The sequence below is a fragment of the Eleutherodactylus coqui genome, chromosome 2 (assembly GCF_035609145.1).
Source record: "Eleutherodactylus coqui strain aEleCoq1 chromosome 2, aEleCoq1.hap1, whole genome shotgun sequence".
Taxonomy (NCBI): Eukaryota; Metazoa; Chordata; class Amphibia; order Anura; family Eleutherodactylidae; genus Eleutherodactylus; species Eleutherodactylus coqui.
The window spans coordinates 314,385,400-314,405,045 of record NC_089838.1 but is presented as its reverse complement, the minus strand read 5'-3'; the positions used below and the strand labels follow the sequence as shown (position 1 = coordinate 314,405,045).

Here is a 19,646-nt window from a genome sequence, read left to right as displayed (position 1 = left end):
AAGCACACCTGGTGCAACTAATCAAGGGCTTCATTAGTTGCATCAGGTGTGCTTGAGATAAAACAAAAATAATTTCCAGGACTTGCTAGGGCTTTGTTGACTCTAATGTTTGACAGCATGTGAGGATGCTACCATATTACACAAGCACTTGCGGCTAGTGCTCACGTTTTCCCAACAATTGCCAGGCTGCACCTATCTGCAAAAACAAGGTGCAGCCTGGCAATTACTTGTATCACACGCCTTTAATGCTTGTGCAATAGTGCGAATTGTCGGGAAAATGTGAGCGCTAGAGGCCACTGCTAGTGCAATAGCAGCCTTAGGGCTCATTCACACGTCCTTAGAAAAACACACTGTTTTTAGTGTGTGAGTATATGTGTTTTTGGTATATATTATCTAAATTTTTCACTCACCCAAAAAAAAAAAACCCCACAGAAAATGCAATTGATCCTCTTTTCACACCGTCTCCTGGCAACATGTGTTAAACAAAAAAAAGCTGTGACCATGCATGCAACATTCGTCTTCCCTGCGGGGAGTTTTACCCTCCTACAGACTTTCTCGGGCTATTGTGGACTGTGACTAATGACCAATATAGGACAGGCTGCGATATATATATTTAAAATGCACATAAAATCTGTGCATAAAAACAGCCTGTCTGAATACAGCAATGTGAATGAACGCTACATCCCGTTCGCATTACATCTGTAAAAAAAACATGGATGCAATTTGGAAGGAGATACGCCCATGTGAATGAGCCCTTAGAAATACGGCCAAGTCAAGAGAGGGGCTGTGTGTCTATTTGTATGCCAACTCCGGGAGGGAGTCTAAAGAGGTCAGGACTGGGGTACTCCCCGCTGGGTGACCAATCAAGGGGCGCCAATCTCCCAGGTCACAGAAATAAGTTCACCGCTTTATCATTCAGACATCCACATAAAAGTGCAACATTTAGGAGAGTTGAGTTTCCTTTTTCAAGCATTGCAGAATACACATATAGTAGAGATAACCCAACAGTCCAGATGCATATCCATCACGGTTATCCGCCCATCTGCACAGATACGGTATCCTTCTAGGTTATTTGAAAACTCCATTTGTAACTAGATCCATGGCACAGGTTCACGCCGTAGCTACGTTCATTGCCTTGGCATGTCAGTCGGTGAACCCACAGGGGCAAGCTTCTTATATGCATTGGGTCATAATTAGAGATGAGCGAGCATACTCGCTAAGGGCAATTACTCGATCGAGTATTGTCCTTAGCGAGTACCTGCCCGCTCGGAAGAAAAGATTTGGGTGCCGGCGGCGGGTTGGGAGCGGCGGGGGAGAGCAGGGAGGAACGGATGGGAGATGTCTCTCTTCCTCTCTCTCCCCCCCCCCCCTGCTCCCCCCTGCTCACTGCCGCAACTCACCTGTCACCCGCGCCGGTAGCCGAACCTTTTCTCTCGAGCGGGGAGATACTCACTAAGGACCGTGCTCGATTGAGCAATTGTCCTTAGCGAGTATGCTCGCTCATCTCTAGTCATAATACATCCGTCTGCTCATTCGGCGTTACTGCTGGGACAAACCGACTAATGCGCCATATACAGAAGACACTTAGTCATGTGCATGCGCCATACACAGAAGATACTTAGTCATGTGCATGCGCCATATACAGGAGACACTTAGTCATGTGCATGCGCCATATACAGGAGACACTTAGTCATGTGCATGCGCCATATACAGGAGACACTTAGTCCTGCTCTACCCTGCATTGTATCTTTATAGGGTGTCCACAGAAATGGGTATGATCATCAGCGGGGTCTACTGTTCAGGATCCCGACCAATCAGCTGATTCCCGGCATCGCTATCAGTATGGACAGTGCAAGAAGTAGACCACTCTATCTGTATAGCATACGATGGAAGCTGTGCCTGCACTATCAAACGGGGCCACAACAATAGTGACGGCACGATCAGCCAGTAGTGCCGGGAATTAGCTGATCGGCAGGGATCCTGAGCAGTGAACCCCTGCAGATCTTCTATGGATGACCTGCCCTGATGACAACCTTTTTAAGTCACCATAGACTCAGGGTCACTAGTTCATATCTCCATTTAATCTTCCTTTGTTTGAAAAGTTTCTCTGTCAGCGCCTTGGCGGAGGAGTGGAACGCCATCAACAATCTTAGACTGAAGTTAGCTACTCAGCAAAGTGCTTGGGTACGGGCCAATCCAATTTAGCTGCTATGATAGAGGATTTGAAAGTATTAAAGTCTAATACGGCACTCATTCGTTCTCTCTCCTACATAAAGCAGCCCACAAGGACATTATGGAAGGTACATGATGAAATCTGACCTACAAGTTCGTCTACCATTAATAGCATATTTAATACCTCCTGAATGGAGTAGCATGGGGCCAAATGTTCTTAACTGTTTTACAGAAGTCACAAATAGAGAATGTGGAGAACATAAAGAAACCATAACCACTTCTCCTATCATAAATATAAATGGACACTAAAAAGGGGGTCCAAACAAGAAGCAAGAAAATAAACCAAGACCAAAAGGTACATTTATGCCAAAAACTAGGCGCAACAACATTGATGAATGCGGGTCATGAAGTTTTGCAGTTACAAGTGAAATACCCCATCTTTTTGGAACCATCGATAACATCTGCAACTGAGGTGAAGAGGATAAGTTTTAGGCTCCGTACTTTACTTGTCCCAAGACTTACAACCTCCTGAAATACTCAATTCAACCCTGAGACCAAGTGTTGCTCTAAAGACGGCTCCAATAACGTATTGGGCAATACGTCTCTGTTCACATGGGGCCTTGTAGACATTGAGGCTCCAGACCAGAAAGTCAAAAAGATTGAGAGACCATTAGCGGCAGAAGATGCTTGTTGTGAACAGGGAGAAGTTAATGCTTGAAGGCACATGCTGTCTAATCCATTGACCCAATGGGATCATAACGACAGATATCAGAGGTGACATCGGTTCTCTCCTTCCATCATGCCTTGGATGGAAAAGTTTGATATCTGTGTTTAAAAACAAACAAACATAAAAACACCACACAAAAACATACACGTAAAGTTCCATAAAGGGGTCTATTGGTTGTACGTGGTCCAGCCAGTAAATAATATACAGGCCCCATCCATGAGGACTTGTGGCACAGTTAGGCATAGGGACAGCACTGTGGTTTGTTCACTTTTGAGAACTTTGGACTCTTCCACCATGAGGCCAAAGTTGAGGTTCCAAGTCTTGGAAGTCACAGTTGTTCCTAGAGATGAGGAAGCTGGTGGCTCATGTTCTGAAGGAGCTGAAAGGTACGGGTGATCTGCTTTCCATCTGAGAATCCACATTGCTTAGGTAAGTATTGGAGATGTCAGTCTTCGAGACAGAATTCTGTCCGGATGTGAAAGAGAAGATAAATCAATGGTATAGAATAAAATAAAACACTTTATTTGGACTAGAACCTTCAATGTGGCGTTGATGCCCTAAAACAGATGTATTCTCAACTACTCTAGACTATAAAGAAAAGAAAAAAAAACAGACGTCAAACTAAAATCCAACCTCCTGGTGGTCTAGGGTAGGGTAGGCATTAAAATTAGCTTTCTTGGTAGTCTGTGGCAGTAAGGCACTAGCTGCAGCTTCATTGGTTGTCTAATTGTGAAGGAGGTAAGGCAATCTAATCTGATGATCCAGACAGTGACTGGGTTCATGTTAGCTGTCCTGGTGGTCTAGAGTAGTGGTGCGATTTAAGGGGTTGTCACAACAGCGTGCTCTATTAGATCATATGGTTGTCATAGATGGAGGGGGGGTCCCTAACTCAGGACACATCACTGTAACCCGGACGAAAAGGCTAGCACTGGAGAACAAGAGGCCATGTACATGGTTGTATTAAAAGTTGATTGTTAAGGGTAAGAGAAGATGGACCAGAGGTGATCAATTGATTTCTGAGGTGGCTTCAATCTAAGGAGGAGTTATCCAGATGGCACAATTTCTAATGCCAATATCCCTGGTGGTGGGGGATATTGTGGGGAAGATTTTAATACTTTGTGTCCAGGGGTTTACTTTCCAGACTCCAGAAATGCCTCCTAAGTGCAGGCAGGGACAGAGAGGACTGTGTGTCTGTGATTAAACAGCACAACCTACTGACAATGAGCAAGGGCTTAGGTGAAGGGAAGGGACTTGTTATTTGTATAGCACCAACTTATTCCACAGCGCTTTCAGGTAATTTATTTATTACCCCCCAGCAAGCTGGGTACTCATTTTCCCGACCTCGGAAGGATGGAAGGCTGAGTCAACCTTGAACCTGCAACCTTCAGGTCGTGAGTGAGAGCTTAGAACTGCATTCTGCTGCACACTCTGCACCAGTAACAGACGACAAGAAAAGGAGACTACACATGGGGTTTACTAGTAGACTAACCATGTTGACACATACGTCTGCATATGAGCTGCATACAGAAGATGACAGGATATATATTTTTATTTAAAACTCTTCAAAAGGAAGCACGCAATATACTCAACTCACCGCATCATAGACCATGTTATGGTTACCATCAGACCAATCTGTGGATAGGGAAGAAGGTGAAATATGAGTGATGCGAGGATGGATCCTTCAGGAAAGGAAGGGGGACAACTGATAACAGAGGAGCATAGCGACAGGAACAAAGCATCTATAGTACAATTACCTGGCGTCATCTGCTGATCAATCCAGATGGAGTCTTTATCTCTGAAGAGCAGAAAGCTCAAATGTTACACAACTGTTCATTATATCATATACAGTATATACACTGGTTGTAAAAACCAATCCCCCCCAGAAGATGTCGGATGGAACTTTGTCTGTGATTGTAACGTTGTTATAAGTAAGTGATTACATATCAGAGCAAAAGCATCATTTATTGTGGAGACCCGACCCCTTGTAGGGAGGCTCTAGTACCCTGTTGTACCGCCTCTAGCTTGGATACAAGATGTGATACGGACGGGCATGGAGGCTCTAGTACCCTGTTGTACCACCTCTAGCTTGGATACAAGATGTAATACAGACGGGCATGGAGGCTCTAGTACCCTGTTGTACCACCTCTAGCTTAGATACAATATGTGATACAGGCAGGTATGGAGGCTCTAGTACCCTGTTGTACTGCCTCTAGCTTGGATACAAGATGTGATACGGACGGGCATGGAGGCTCTAGTACCCTGTTGTACTGCCTCTAGCTTGGATACAGGATGTGATACAGACGGGCATGGAGGCTCTAGTACCCTGTTGTACTGCCTCTAGCTTGGATACAGGATGTGATACAGACGGGCATGGAGGCTCTAGTACCCTGTTGTACCGCCTCTAGCTTGGATACAAGATGTGATACGGGTGGGCATGGAGGCTCTAGTACCCTGTTGTACCACCTCTAGCTTAGATACAATATGTGATACAGGCAGGTATGGAGGCTCTAGTACCCTGTTGTACTGCCTCTAGCTTGGATACAAGATGTGATACAGACGGGCATGGAGGCTCTAGTACCCTGTTGTACCGCCTCTAGCTTGGATACAAGATGTGATACGGGTGGGCATGGAGGCTCTAGTACCCTGTTGTACCACCTCTAGCTTAGATACAATATGTGATACAGGCAGGTATGGAGGCTCTAGTACCCTGTTGTACTGCCTCTAGCTTGGATACAAGATGTGATACGGACGGGCATGGAGGCTCTAGTACCCTGTTGTACCGCCTCTAGCTTGGATACAACATGTGATATAGGGGGCATGGAGGCTGTAGTACCCTGTTGTACCACCTCTAGCTTAGATACAATATGTGATACAGGCAGGTATGGAGGCTCTAGTACCCTGTTGTACTGCCTCTAGCTTGGATACAAGATGTGATACGGACAGGCATGGAGGCTCTAGTACCCTGTTGTACCACAAATTCTATGGAAAAAGCAGGAGTTTAGAAAAAAAAATCTGTACTGTGTATGTCCGACGGCGAGCCGGGCGGACCATCCGCAGTACAGAGAAGCCAGAAGAAGACAGGTCCACGCAGACGAAGAAGACAACAGGTTTACAGGGTTACCTGCCGTGTGCATGAGGCCTGACTGTGGCAAACTCGTACCGTGTACAGTAATACATACAGGTCCCTGGCGGGCTGCTGCTACATAACATACGCTTTGCACCTACCGGTAACTAAGAAACAGCTCTAATGTCTTAGCACAGTCATGGGCAACCTTTTCAGCTCGGTGTGTCAAAATTCGCCAAAAAACGGAGCATAACTCGGGTGGTGTGTGACTTCCAGAAAAAATCTATAAATTCGTGATATTTATAGTTTAAATAACAAATATGTGTAATTGTAATGTATAACTGTATTTAATAAACCCAAAACACCCATAGCACAGGCCCTTGCCTCTCCCAGCCTCCCCCTCACTTATCTCAGTAATGATGAGCCCCAGCGGCAACAGTGCCCCCCAACAGCAGCCCCAGCAGCAACAGCGCCACCCAAAGTAGCCTCCCAACAGCGACAGCGCCATCCACAGCGGCCCCCCAGCAGTATCCGCCCCCACAGCGGCCCCCCCAGCAGTATCCGCCCCTGACAGCGGCCCCCCCAGCAGTATCCGCCCCCGACAGCGGCCCCCCCAGCAGTATCCGCCCCCGACAGCGGCCCCCCCAGCAGTATCTGCCCCCCACAGAGGCCCCCCCAGCAGTATCTGCCCCCCACAGAGGCCCCCCCAGCAGTATCTGCCCCCCACAGCGGCCCCCCAGCAGTATCTGCCCTCCACAGCGGCCCCCCAGCAGTATCTGCCCCCCACAGCGCCCCCCCAGCAGTATCTGCCCCCCATAGCGGCCCCCCCAGCAGTATCTGCCCCCCCACAGTGGCCCCCCCAGCAGTATCTGCCCCCCACAGCGGCCCCCCAGCAGTATCTGCCCGCCAGCATTACCTGCCTCCCACAGCGGCCCCCCAGCGGTGACTGCCCCCTTACAGCGGGCCCCCAGTGGTGACTACCAGCTTACAGCGCCCCCCTAGCGGCGACTGCCCCCTTACAGCGGCCCCCCAGCGGTGATTGCCCCCCCAGCGGTGACTGCCCCCTTACAGCGGGCCCCCAGCGGTGACTGCTCCCCCCATGAGACCCCCGTACTTACCTCGTGGATGCTCCTCTTCTCCTGTGCCCGCCCCGCCGCCAGCAGCGATGATCTGCGGCGCACACTGTGACATCAGTGTGTTGCAGGAAGTCTCTTCCTTTGGACGCTCCCGCGGAACCAACAGGTTGGAGACATCGGGGGACGGGCAGAGGAGGATCCTGGCTGCACATTGACATCACAGTGTGCGCCGGAATCAGCACTGCTAGTAGTGCTGGTTAGTAAATATGAGCAGGGGAGCCACGGCCCCTGCCGGTATTCACTAACGGGGTGAGCGGCCGCGTGTCAGTGACTATGGCTACACGTGTCATAGCCTCACACAGCCATAAGCGAAATCCAGTGTGTAATTGCGTATAGGCTGCGGGTATATCCACAACCATAAAGAACAATGGGCTCTATGTCACGGATATCTAGAGTAAATACAACATGCGGCGTTCTATTTTCCGCAAGCAGATTATACAATTCTGACCCGCTAATGTGAGTGGAATTGTGTAATCCAATGTATTTGATTAAACCGCGGATCAACTGCTCACAGAATCTCGTGTGAGACCAGCCTTACTGAAAGCCCACCACCTCATACCCATCCGGGGTGCCAGTCTAAGCGCCATCCACCCTCGTCAGACTTCTTGGTCTCCCATGTAGCAGCAGGAGCTCCAGACTAGACAGCTGCCTGGTCTCCATTGGACCCGGAGCCCAGCAAGTCTGCAGGTTCTTTCTCTTCCAGCTGCACCCCTACAAGTGTTACCTTATTAATTAGCGGACTAGACCCTTTCTCTGCTGGAAATAGTCTGCTCTCTAACCCCTTAGGGTGAATTCCCACAAACGTATATCGGCTCGGTTTTCACGCCGAGCCGATATACGTCGTCCTGATCTGCAGGGGGGGAGGATGTAAGAGCCAGGAGCAGGAACTGAGCTCCCGCCCCCTCTCTGCCTCCTCTCCGCCCAACTGCACTATTTGCAATGAAAGGAGGCGGGACGGGGGCGGGGCTAAGGTCTAAGAATTAGCCCCGCCCCTGTCCGGGTTCTCCTCATTCATTCATATTTCTAACAGTACACAGGACAGAGCTCGGATTTAACATACATATGCAAAACAGCCTCCGACATCAGAGCTCTGTCCTGCATAGTGCTAAAAATATGTATCGACCCTCATCCGACATCGGAGCTATGTAGGGAAATCTTAACTGAATTGGAAAGGGTTAAAGCCACACTTAAATCACATAGATCAGATCTTGATGAACAAAACATTCAGGTTGACTCTTCCAGATCTGTCACATGTGCTCAATGTGAACCTGCCCTACTCTGTGAAAAGATTGGGGCGCCAATGGTGGACCTGCGAAACCTAGTGTTCTCCGGTGAATACCAAATGAGCTGCACGGTGCCGGCCGCGAGCACACATCCAACGACATGACATCGGGCCCTCCGCCCACCCGCATGTGTCTGACAGTTAGGTGAAATACATGCCGACCAGTAGCTTAGTGGAGGTCATTGTGTTGGCCCTGGTGGCTCCTCCTGCTCCTCCGGGCCTGATGCTAGTTAATACCTTACCATGGCCCTGTCCAGCTTTTCTCCTGTAACGGCCGTGTCCTGGTACCGGCTCCATGCTCTTGTGCTGGAGATAACCTTTCCTGTGCCGGTACGTATGGATGTACCATCCTGGAGGAGCAGGACTACCTGTACAACCTGATTGGGCTGCAGGTAGCTCCTCATACCGGTAGCGACAAGGACAGCAGCACAATGCAGAACTAGAGGAGAACCAGGAAGGACAGAGGAATTGTCTCCAGGCCCTTTTTGGGGGGGTCTCACTGTTCCTCTCCGGCGCTCATGTTGTCACTTTCATTTGCACCAAAGCAGGAGAAATGGATCCACAATCCCTTCTGCTTCCTTAGGCCAGATTCGCACGGGCATATTTACACATGCAATACGCAGCGAACAAAACCCATTGATTTCGATAGGTGCATTTACACTTCCGTATTTGCGCTCTGTTTTTGCGTCCTGTGGCATTACAGAGCACTCCCCCATTCTCACTATGAGGGAGATAACAGAACAGACATGTAGTTAAAGATGCATTATGATTTTTACCTCTCTTCCTGTTTCTTCTTTTTATCTATAAGAAAGGACACAGATTATAGAAACAATACTCAGAGCTACCAGCAGGGGGCAAATCATAGTTGGTGGAGACTTACGGGCAAAAAATTTAGTGGGATGTGTCTCCTTATTTTTGTTCGGAAATGTAATAGAAGCCATTACTCCCATTGATTTCAGTGGGAGCGAAGCTTTTGGTTTACACTTCCATCTCTGCCCACTGATGCCCTGACCGCGGGCTGGAGGATCAACTGATTGGCAGGGATACGGAGTCATGGCCCCCTGCCGATGAACTATTGATAAGCTATGCAGGCGATAGGTCATGAATAGTAAATGTCTGGAATACCCCTTTAAAGATCCTTTTCTTAAGTGGTATCTGCCAACTGCTACTACTTTCTACCTGCAGTGCTCAACCACCAGGTCCTTAGTAGCTGGCGGTGTATGCGGACCTCCTGACTTTACAGGGAAGTAAAAACGGAAAGGCAAGGTGGCACACACCGCGGCAATTTTTTAAGCCCCTCCTCAACTAGTCCTCGCCCCCTGACCACACAGAATACCCGCATAAATCCATAACCACAGGCAGGCCTTAAAGGACTGTGGCAATGGGCAGCCTGCTGGGAGGGGGGGGGATGAGCAGGGACAGCAGGGCTCGGAGAACAGCTGGGATTATCATAGGAGCGCCACACTCCCCTCCCAGCTACGTGTTGTACTACAGTGAATGTCTGTAAAGTGCTTGGACAGCGCAGGCAGCCGCCGTACACACGCGCTGTACTTTCTGGGGAGCCCGGGACTTAAATGGGCAGTTGGAGCGGATTGCTTGCTGGTCCGCTATAAGGCCAAAGACATCAGTCCACTGGGCATCTGCCCAGCTGAGACACAAACTGGCCCAGGACAGCGACCGAAAATCGGCACTGTCCCGCTGGATCCGGTATGGTTGTGATGTATGGTGTATGGCCAATGTAGCTCCTGCCAGGGGCGTAACTATAGAGGATGCAGGGGATGCTGTTGCACCCGGGCCCAGGAGCCTTAGGGGGCCCATAAGGCCTCTCTTCTCCATATAGAGAACCCAGTACTATGAGTAAAGCATTATAGTTGGGGGCCCTGTTACAGGTTTTACATTGGAGCCCAGAAGCTTCAAGTTACACCTCTGGCTCCAGCCTTTAGGTCACGGCTACTGCTAGAGGTTGTAGGGGTCCTAATTGCGACCCGGCCCCATAGCGATCGGGGCCCACAGGCTCCCACCATATACTGTAGTAACACCACGGCCCTCGGGCCGGCTGTGAATGACACTCAGGGTGGGAGGGAGCCGGCAGCCAATTCTAGGCTATAGATTCTCATGGCGTGCTCCTCCCATCAACTGAGACACTGCAGTTGTGATTAGTGGAGGAGGGGAGCGGCGACCATGCGGTGCAATGAGGTATGTGCTGTATATAATCATATATATAAATATAGGTGGTATAAGTTGGTAAAAGTGGGCTGTGAGAGAGTGGCCTAGGGGGCTACAAACAAATTTTCATGTAGTCCAGGAAAGGAGTCATGTTTGGAAAGCCAAGGGGCTAGATCATGTACGTAAATTCGTTTTGCAGCTGTAAGCAGCACGGTTTAGGTATGGGTACGGGTATAGATACAGGTGAGAATGGGGGGAGGGTGCTGAACATTTGCACCTGGGCCCCTGAGCATTTAGCTATGCCCCTGCTTTAGGTTGCCCATTTTTTAGGTGGTAGAGGTTTTTGGATATCTGACCCAGTTGCCCTATAATCCAGTCATGAAGGACCACCATAGCCGTCATGGTGGCTGCTCTGTGGAAACCAACTGGAAGGGGCCTGGAAGCTTGACAACCCACCTAACACTTCTGTATTCTATTTTTGACGGTCAGTATGGGGCCCACAGCAGATGCCCACCCTTCTTGTATAGTACCCCTCTGCCCATCAAATAATGTAAACTCGTGGATACTTACTTCTTCTCAGCAGGTATACAGTCACCAGTACTGAAGCCACAAGGATCAGAAGACCAACCAGTCCGACTACAACAAAGACCCACACCGGCACTGTAAGAGACAACAATCACATGGTGCCGAGCTGCAGACAGATGAGACGCCGACGTGAGTCATACAGGGAGCAGTGCTGCGTGCAAAACTATAAGGGACCTTCACATGGACCGAATTACGACGCAGGACGCAGCCAAATCCGCAGCTGCGGATTGTGATGCAGAATTGCAGGCAGGTTTTAAGCTATTTTCAGTTTTGCATCAAAATCTACAGGCAGACCTGCAGCTTTTGGGGCAGAATTTACCACAGCTTGCGGTCAGTCCTACTCTGTCCTGTATGAAAGGTCCCCAAGAACCCCTGAACGTCTGAGCTGTGCAACTGAACCTACATCACGCCATAGATGGGCACACGCACCATCGGAAATAAGACAACTCCTAAAACCCTGCTGTGACAAATAAAGGGCAGCATGGTGTCTCAGTGGTTAGTACTGTCGCCTTACAACATTGGGATCCTGAGTCCAAAGACAACATCAGCATGGAGTTTGCATGTTTCACTGTGGGGGATTCCTCCAGTCCACCCCACCACCACCACCATCCCTTCCATACACTCCAAAAACATACCAATGGGGAATTTACGCTGTGAGACGCAATATGGGACATAAGGTGATAGCAGTTGTATAAGTCCATATGTATGGACTCTAGGGGGCAAAATTATAGTAGTTATATTCATGTACATAGGAGGCAGTATTATAGTAGTTATATTCTTGTACATAGGGGGCAGTATTATAGTAGTTATATTCTTGTACATAGGGACAGTATTATAGTAGTTATATTCATGTACATAGGGGGCAGTATTATAGTAGTTATATTCTTGTACATAGGGAACAGTATTATAGTAGTTATATTCTTGTACATAGGGGGCAGTATTATAGTAGTTCTATTCTTGTACATAGGGGGCAGTATTATAGTAGTTATATTTTTGTATATATTGGCAGTATTATAGTAGTTATATTCTTGTACATAGGGGCAGTATTATAGTAGTTATATTCTTGTACATAGGGGGCAGTATTATAGTAGTTATATTCTTGTACATAGGGGCAGTATTATAGTAGTTATATTCTTGTACATAGGGGGCACTATTATAGTAGTTATATTCTTGTACATAGGAGCAGTATTATAGTAGTTATATTCTTGTACATAGGGGGCAGTATTACAGTAGTTATATTCTTGTACATAGGGGGCAGTATTACAGTAGTTATATTCTTGTACACAGGGGGCAGTATTATAGTAGTTATATTCCTGTACATAGGGACCAGTATTATAGTAGTTATATTCCTGTACATAGGGGGCAGTATTATAGTAGTTATATTCTTGCACATCGGGGGCAGTATTATAGTAGTTATATTCTTGTACATAGGGGGCAGTATTATAGTAGTTATATTCTTGTACATAGGGGGCAGTATTATAGTAGTTATATTCTTGCACATCGGGGGCAGTATTATAGTAGTTATATTCTTGTACATAGGGGGCAGTATTATAGTAGTTCTATTCTTGTACATAGGGGGCAGTATTATAGTAGTTATATTCATGTACATAGGGGGCAGTATTATAGTAGTTATATTCTTGTACATAGGGAACAGTATTATAGTAGTTATATTCTTGTACATAGGGGGCAGTATTATAGTAGTTCTATTCTTGTACATAGGGGGCAGTATTATAGTAGTTATATTTTTGTATATATTGGCAGTATTATAGTAGTTATATTCTTGTACATAGGGGCAGTATTATAGTAGTTATATTCTTGTACATAGGGGGCAGTATTATAGTAGTTATATTCTTGTACATAGGGGCAGTATTATAGTAGTTATATTCTTGTACATAGGGGGCACTATTATAGTAGTTATATTCTTGTACATAGGAGCAGTATTATAGTAGTTATATTCTTGTACATAGGGGGCAGTATTACAGTAGTTATATTCTTGTACATAGGGGGCAGTATTACAGTAGTTATATTCTTGTACACAGGGGGCAGTATTATAGTAGTTATATTCCTGTACATAGGGACCAGTATTATAGTAGTTATATTCCTGTACATAGGGGGCAGTATTATAGTAGTTATATTCTTGCACATCGGGGGCAGTATTATAGTAGTTATATTCTTGTACATAGGGGGCAGGATTATAGTAGTTATATTCTTGTACATAGGGGGCAGGATTATAGTAGTTATATTCTTGTACATAGGAGACAGTATTATAGTAGTTATATATTATAATATTTTGTTGCACAGAGAGTCAGAGTACTCACCATTAATAGTCACGGAGAGGACATTACTGACTTCAGATACCTGAATCTCGTTTCCTACATAGCACTGGTATTTACAGAAACACTCAATTGACTTCATGGCATAAGAGCTTTGAATAGTGAACATCACACTATTTTTCGTCTCAGGAGCCTGTGCTGTCTGGAGCTGCTCTCCCGTGCTGTGTGAGTACAGGTGGAACGTTCCTTCGGGGTAATTTTCTGGTGCTGTGCATTGCAGTTGTATTTCTTGGCCCATATAGATGGCTCCTGATGTCATCAAGGATAGATGTGGTGCAGGTAAAGGTGCTGCGCGATATGAATGGAGTTCTTTGTAAGTTAATATCTTTGGTCCTGCAGAGCCACATTCTATAGATGTTCCCAATTGACTAAGGACTAGAGTTGAGTGAGTATACTCGCTAAGGCACATTACTCCAGCGAGTAGTGCCTCAGCCGAGTATCTCCCTGCTCTTCTCTAAAGATTCGGGTGCTGGCGCGGGTGACAGGTGAGTTGCGGCGGGGAGCGAGGGGGAGAGAGGGAGAGAGAGATCTCCCCTCCGTTCCTCCCCGCTCTCCCCCGCCGCTCCCCGTCCTCCGCCGGCCCCCGAATCTTTAGAGACGAGCATGGAGATACTCGGCTAAGGCACTACTCGCTCATCTCTACTAAGGACCCTTTTACACTGAAATATTACAATTCCCTGTGAATCGTGGGATTGTGAATGATCGTTCATTGTGAATGATTGCACGTTCGGATCGCGCAGGCATAAAAATCAGACGACGATTGGCCCGTGTAAACAGGCAGTCAGTCGTCTATGAACTGCCTGTTTACTCTGAGAGATAATAAACACAAACACAGTGATGTCACACTACAGAAATACTAACACCCTGTAGTCCCGTACTTCATCTATATTATACTCCATGACTACATACAGAATTCTGCTGGTTGTCAATGGAAACTGTCAACAAGCTTGTTCTTAAACACTGCTCTGGATGGTGTTTGGAAAAAAAGATTGCATTGTTTAGAATGAAACATGCAGAATTGTGAATGCAGCTCTGGAGTACAATACAGGCTATAACTGAGGATCAGTACAGGATAGTAATGTCATGTATTTATGAAGTAACTCTACTTTTTAGGTACAATATTTGGTGTTGAAGGTGAACGTGGTTATTACATAGATACACATACGGCTGGCTGTGGCTCGGATATATTCTAGATGAAGAGTCTGTAGATCTTACCTGATGTCACCGCAACCAGTTCCATCCCAATCAGACCTGAATGAGTAAAGAACGCAAAAAAGTTATCTGATTGTCAGTCAGGGCTAGAACCGGTGATACCTAGTCTGATGTTTCTGCTCTGACGGGGGCCCCTATGCCTAATGGCTCCTTAATCACAGGTGACCTTGTTGTCCAGTTACTACTGAACCCCCAAGGTCCATACACCGAAAGTTAGTAAAGACTAATAGACTTCAGGGAATATTACATGAACGACTCCCCTGACCAATTTGATAATAGGGCCTGGGTACAGATATTCCCTCCATATTGGTCTGAGTCATATAATGCCGATCTGCCCGTCCACAATGTGCAGGAATACAAATGACCCGATCAGCTTTTGCCACTGGACTCTCACTAATATAAACCGGCCCCTCCAATCCTCCTATTGGACCGAAGCTAAAATACCCCCACCTCCAAATAGGTAGACTACAACATAAGAGGCTTAAAGAAATGTAACCAACCAACTCCACTGAACACCAGGATGTGTAATCTACCCCCTACTACCACTGGACAGTGGGTGATATAAACCAGAGCCCTGCAACTGTTCCCCCTGGACACCAGGGATTGTAATATATCCCCCTCTTACTACTAGTTATCAGGTAATATAAACTATCCCCTCACAACTGCACCAGGCAAAAATACTTTCTTTCTACTAGATTAAAAAAAAAAAGCTACTAACACTTTTCTAATAGACACTACGGAATGTATTGAATCCCCCTAGCACCCCTGGACATAAGGAATGTAATCATGGCCAGCGTTATCTACATAGGCGATGCCCACCAGCTTGTAGGGGTAGCACCAGGTGGATGTAGGTTGGGGGCAATATCCCCTCTTAGGTCCCCCAGGCCAGATGATCCTCTTCTTCTGTATGGCAGCGTCTTGTGGAGCTAGATGAATCCTTTTCCCCCTCCTTGAAGGCTCTTCTCTTAGCCCAACTGCGCACCCGCAACACAATTGCTTTGTTCTACTACTGCATTTGTTACAAGCTTGGTTCCAGTGCTCTATTTATGTACTGGGGTTGGCTCTGGAACTGTATTTATATATTGAGCTTGCTTCTGGAGCTGGATGGATGGATAGTTTGGTCCTGGTACTGCATTTATCTTATGAGCTTGGTTCTGGTATTGTATATATGAAAACAGGTTGGTTCATGCTGTTATGTGTTCGGTTATGGGGCTGTATTTATATTATGAGCTTTGTTCTGGTATTGCATCTATGTACTGAGATTAGTTTGTGCTGTATTTATGTTATGGTTTAGCTTGGTTCTGTTGCTGCATTTACCCTTTGGTTATGGTACAGTATTCATACACAGAGCTGGTATAGATATGCTGATATCTTGCTGCTTACAGTCAGACTGCCTATCAGTGCAATAGATTAGGTTTTCTTCATACTGGTGGATGCTAAACAAAATTCTGCACAGGGTACCATCCAATCTAAGGCCGGCACTGAATGTAATCTAACTTCTCTGCTAACTGGAGACGTTAGTACAGTGAAGTCCCCAGCTGTAATATAACATAGCACTACTTCCCTCTAGACACCCTGGATTGGAAGCTCTACTCCGGGCCACCAGGGACAAGGCCACTAAATACATTCCAGATTACCGCGATTCCAATAATCCTTATGTTAGTCTATACTGTTACACAGGCATGTCTATCCAGTTACTATATGGACTAGCCATGTATATAAGTCACTACAGTCAGTATTTAGCATCCATAGAGGCTGCCGTATGGAATAATATATACTCTTACCCACCGTCTGTCCTGTGCCAGATCCTGAGATCTCAGATCAGGTTATTATACGGAACTCTAAATATCAAACCCACGGTGCCCCTTTAATACCAGATTATTTTGCATGTCCTCTTTTTTGTAGATGATCCCCGGGGTGGAGCTATATGGGGCTCAGATGTAGCAGCTGCACACCGGCCCTGGTTCTTGGGGGGGAATCCTCTGCTACATAAGAAGACATCAGTATTATATGGGACACATGGTAGGTGGGGACCTATTAGAGATGGGGGCCACGAGCGCCAATTTTTGTCTCTGATGATCCCTGTAGTGCAAGATCTTACCTAGAAACACCAGCAGCTCCATGCCTCCGCTCTCGCTGAACTGCGCCTCTCATAGTCTTTACTACCACACCCAGAAATAGGGAACTGTAGGTGACCACAAACTCATCAGGAAACAACGACTTGTTGCAATCGACGAAATCACGTGGAAATGTCTGAAAGAGCCAAGAGCCTGATGCAATAGAGACTGCTGGCACCACAAGGACATCTATGCACCTCTCTATGGGGGAAATTTACAAAGGCCCTTTTACCAGAATTCTGGCGTAAAAAAAAAGTCGTCAATGTGCCATGCGCTAAAAGTGCGCCAAAGTCTTGGTGCAGGATATTAGTGTAAACTACGCCAACCAATAGGAGGTATAAACGTAGATAAAAGTATGCACCAAATTCATCATATATGAGACACCGCAAAGAATTTGGTGCATTTTTAGACTGCCTGGTCGAAGTGTATGCTGTCTAAATATTAGACAGAATTAGTCATTCTGACCCATTGTGTTGGAGATTTATAGTAGTAACATAAGGCTGTGGAGAAGAATTTCAGGTGCCATGGGGCCCTCGGTGGGAGGGGCTTAACACTGCAGTTCTTCCCTCCTTTTGTCAAATCGCAATAGTAGCTACCCATAACCACCACTAGAGGGAGCTCACTGCATACAGATAACTACATCTCCCACTGAGCTCAATACTAAATGTAAAAGCATACACTGTGTAGACCAAACTATTGGGACCTCCAGCGATCATATGCTGTCAGGTGATGTGTGTACAGAAACCATCAGATGCCCCCAGGTGTACAGCTGACAACGGGGTCTGGTGGTGGGATGTCAACAACCAATCAGTCCGGGACTTGGTAGCGCTTTAGGACCTTCAAAAGTGCACTGTTGGCCATGTTATTGGGAGATGGTAACCATCCGGTGTCTGCGGTGCCACCACGTTCAGGAAGACCTCCTAACTGATGGACAACGAAGCCATTCTAGGAGCTGTGAAGACATCACACACATCGGCTGCCGTCGCTCAGGTCTCACAGAACATTGGTCAACCATTAGCACTAGAACCGTCTGTAGGGAACTGGATCTGGAGGATCACCATGGACGACCCCATCACAGAGGTGAATGCACAGCAGCGCCTGGGATGGTACTTGGAGCGTCGGACTGTAAGTGAGTTGAAGCAAATGTTGTGGGTAGCTGAATCACAGCGGTTTCTATGCTACTGCATCTGAGGTCTTGTACCCAAGCTAGAGGTGGTACAACAGGGTACGAGAGCCTCCATGCCCGCCTGTATCACACCTTGTACCCAAGCTAGAGGCGGTACAACAGGGTACTAGAGCCTCCATGCCCATATCACATCTTGTATCCAAGCTAGAGGTGGTACAACAGGGTATTAGAGCCTCCATGCCCGCCTGTATCACATCTTGCATCCAAACTAGAGGTGGTACAACAAAGTACTAGAGCCTCCATGCCCGTATCACATCTTACATCCAAGTTGGAGGCGGTACAACAGGGTACTAGAGCCTCCATGCCCGTATCACATCTTGTATCCAAGTTGGAGGCAGTGCAACAGGGTACTAGAGCCTCCATGCTCCCTGTATCACATCTTGTATCCAAGCTAGAGGCGGTACAACAGGGTACTAGAGCTTCCATGCTTGCCTGTATCACATCTTGTATCCAAGCTAGAGGTGGTACAACAGGGTACTAGAGTCTCCATGCCCGCCTGTATCATACCTTGTACCCAAGCTAGAGGCGGTACAACAGGGTACTAGAGCCTCTATGCCTGCGTCACACCTTGTACCCAAGCTAGAGTTGGTACAACAGGGTACTAGAGCCTCCATGCCCACCTGTATCACACCTTGTACCCAAGCTAGAAGCGGTACAACAGGGTACTAGAGCCTCCCTATAAGGAGTCGGTTTCCCACAATACATGATGCTTTGTGGACGGGTACTGGAGGGTGTGTGGGTCTCATCTAGATGCTTGGCCTGGGTAAGGTGACGCTCCCGCACTGCTCTCCCTCTGGGCTCTCGGCCGGGTCCTCTACATCATCACTTGGACATAACGAGGCTACCAGTCCGGGGGGGGGGGATCTCCATTGTGAACCTCTGCTGAGCTGCTGCATATTATGAGCAGGTATTACTGTCTAGCTGACGCCCGCCGGGCATGGTGCTTGTTGTGTTTGGCCGGGTCTTGTACGGGCGCTGCCAGCGGCTCTGGTTTTCACACTGGTGCCTTTTTGTTTTCTGTTGCTGAAACCAAAAATAAAACTGGCTGGACTTTTATACGTCCCACAATATAATGAATTTCATGGATCTCGGACTCGCTGCAACAACTTCCATACTTTATTATATATAGCGCGATGCGTCACGCAGGGATGTGCCCACGGAGGGCGCGCTTCCATCTTAACTTCAGACCTTACTCGTCACCTTTTATACGGACTGAGTGAGCGGCTGTGCCCTCGCGGCCCCCTGCCCATGCAGACGTCACACCCTGATAGTGTAATCACTTAGAGTATTATTCCACCCTGTGCCAGTCACTACATCGACGCCCCTATCCTGTGCCAGTCACTACACCGACGCCCCTATCCTGTGCCAGTCACTACACCGACGCCCCTATCCTGTGCCAGTCACTACACCGACGCCCCTATCCTGTGCCAGTCACTACACCAATGTCCTTACCTTGTGCCAGTCACTACACCGATGCCCTACCCTGTGCCAGTCACTACATCTACGCCCCTACCCTGTGCCAGTCACTACACTGACACCGCTACCCTTTGCCAGTCACTAAACCAATGCCCCTACCTTCTGCCACTCACTACACCAAAGCTCCTACCTTCTGCCAGTCACTACACCTTTCCCCCTCCCTGTGCCAGTCACAGCACCGATGGCCCTT

General features: G+C 47.4%; 1 protein-coding gene across 2 annotated transcripts; it reads right to left on the bottom strand.

The window, feature by feature from the left end:
• Positions 1-1,526: 1,526 nt before the first annotated feature.
• On the bottom strand, positions 1,527-17,649 carry C2H19orf38 (chromosome 2 C19orf38 homolog). 2 transcript variants are annotated; one of them, XM_066593603.1, is made up of 8 exons: positions 16,779-17,649; positions 14,681-14,716; positions 13,451-13,753; positions 11,118-11,207; positions 9,158-9,182; positions 4,654-4,694; positions 4,494-4,531; positions 1,527-3,364 (listed from the first exon to the last, which is right to left on the bottom strand). In XM_066593603.1, exons 1-8 carry the CDS (start codon positions 16,798-16,800, stop codon positions 3,263-3,265), a joined length of 657 nt encoding a protein of 218 aa, XP_066449700.1. In that variant the 5' UTR covers positions 16,801-17,649; the 3' UTR covers positions 1,527-3,262. The 2 variants fall into 2 exon arrangements, with proteins under 2 accessions (XP_066449700.1, XP_066449701.1); XM_066593604.1 differs by lacking the exon at positions 16,779-17,649 and adding an exon at positions 15,497-16,641.
• Between the last annotated feature and the right edge of the window lie 1,997 nt (positions 17,650-19,646).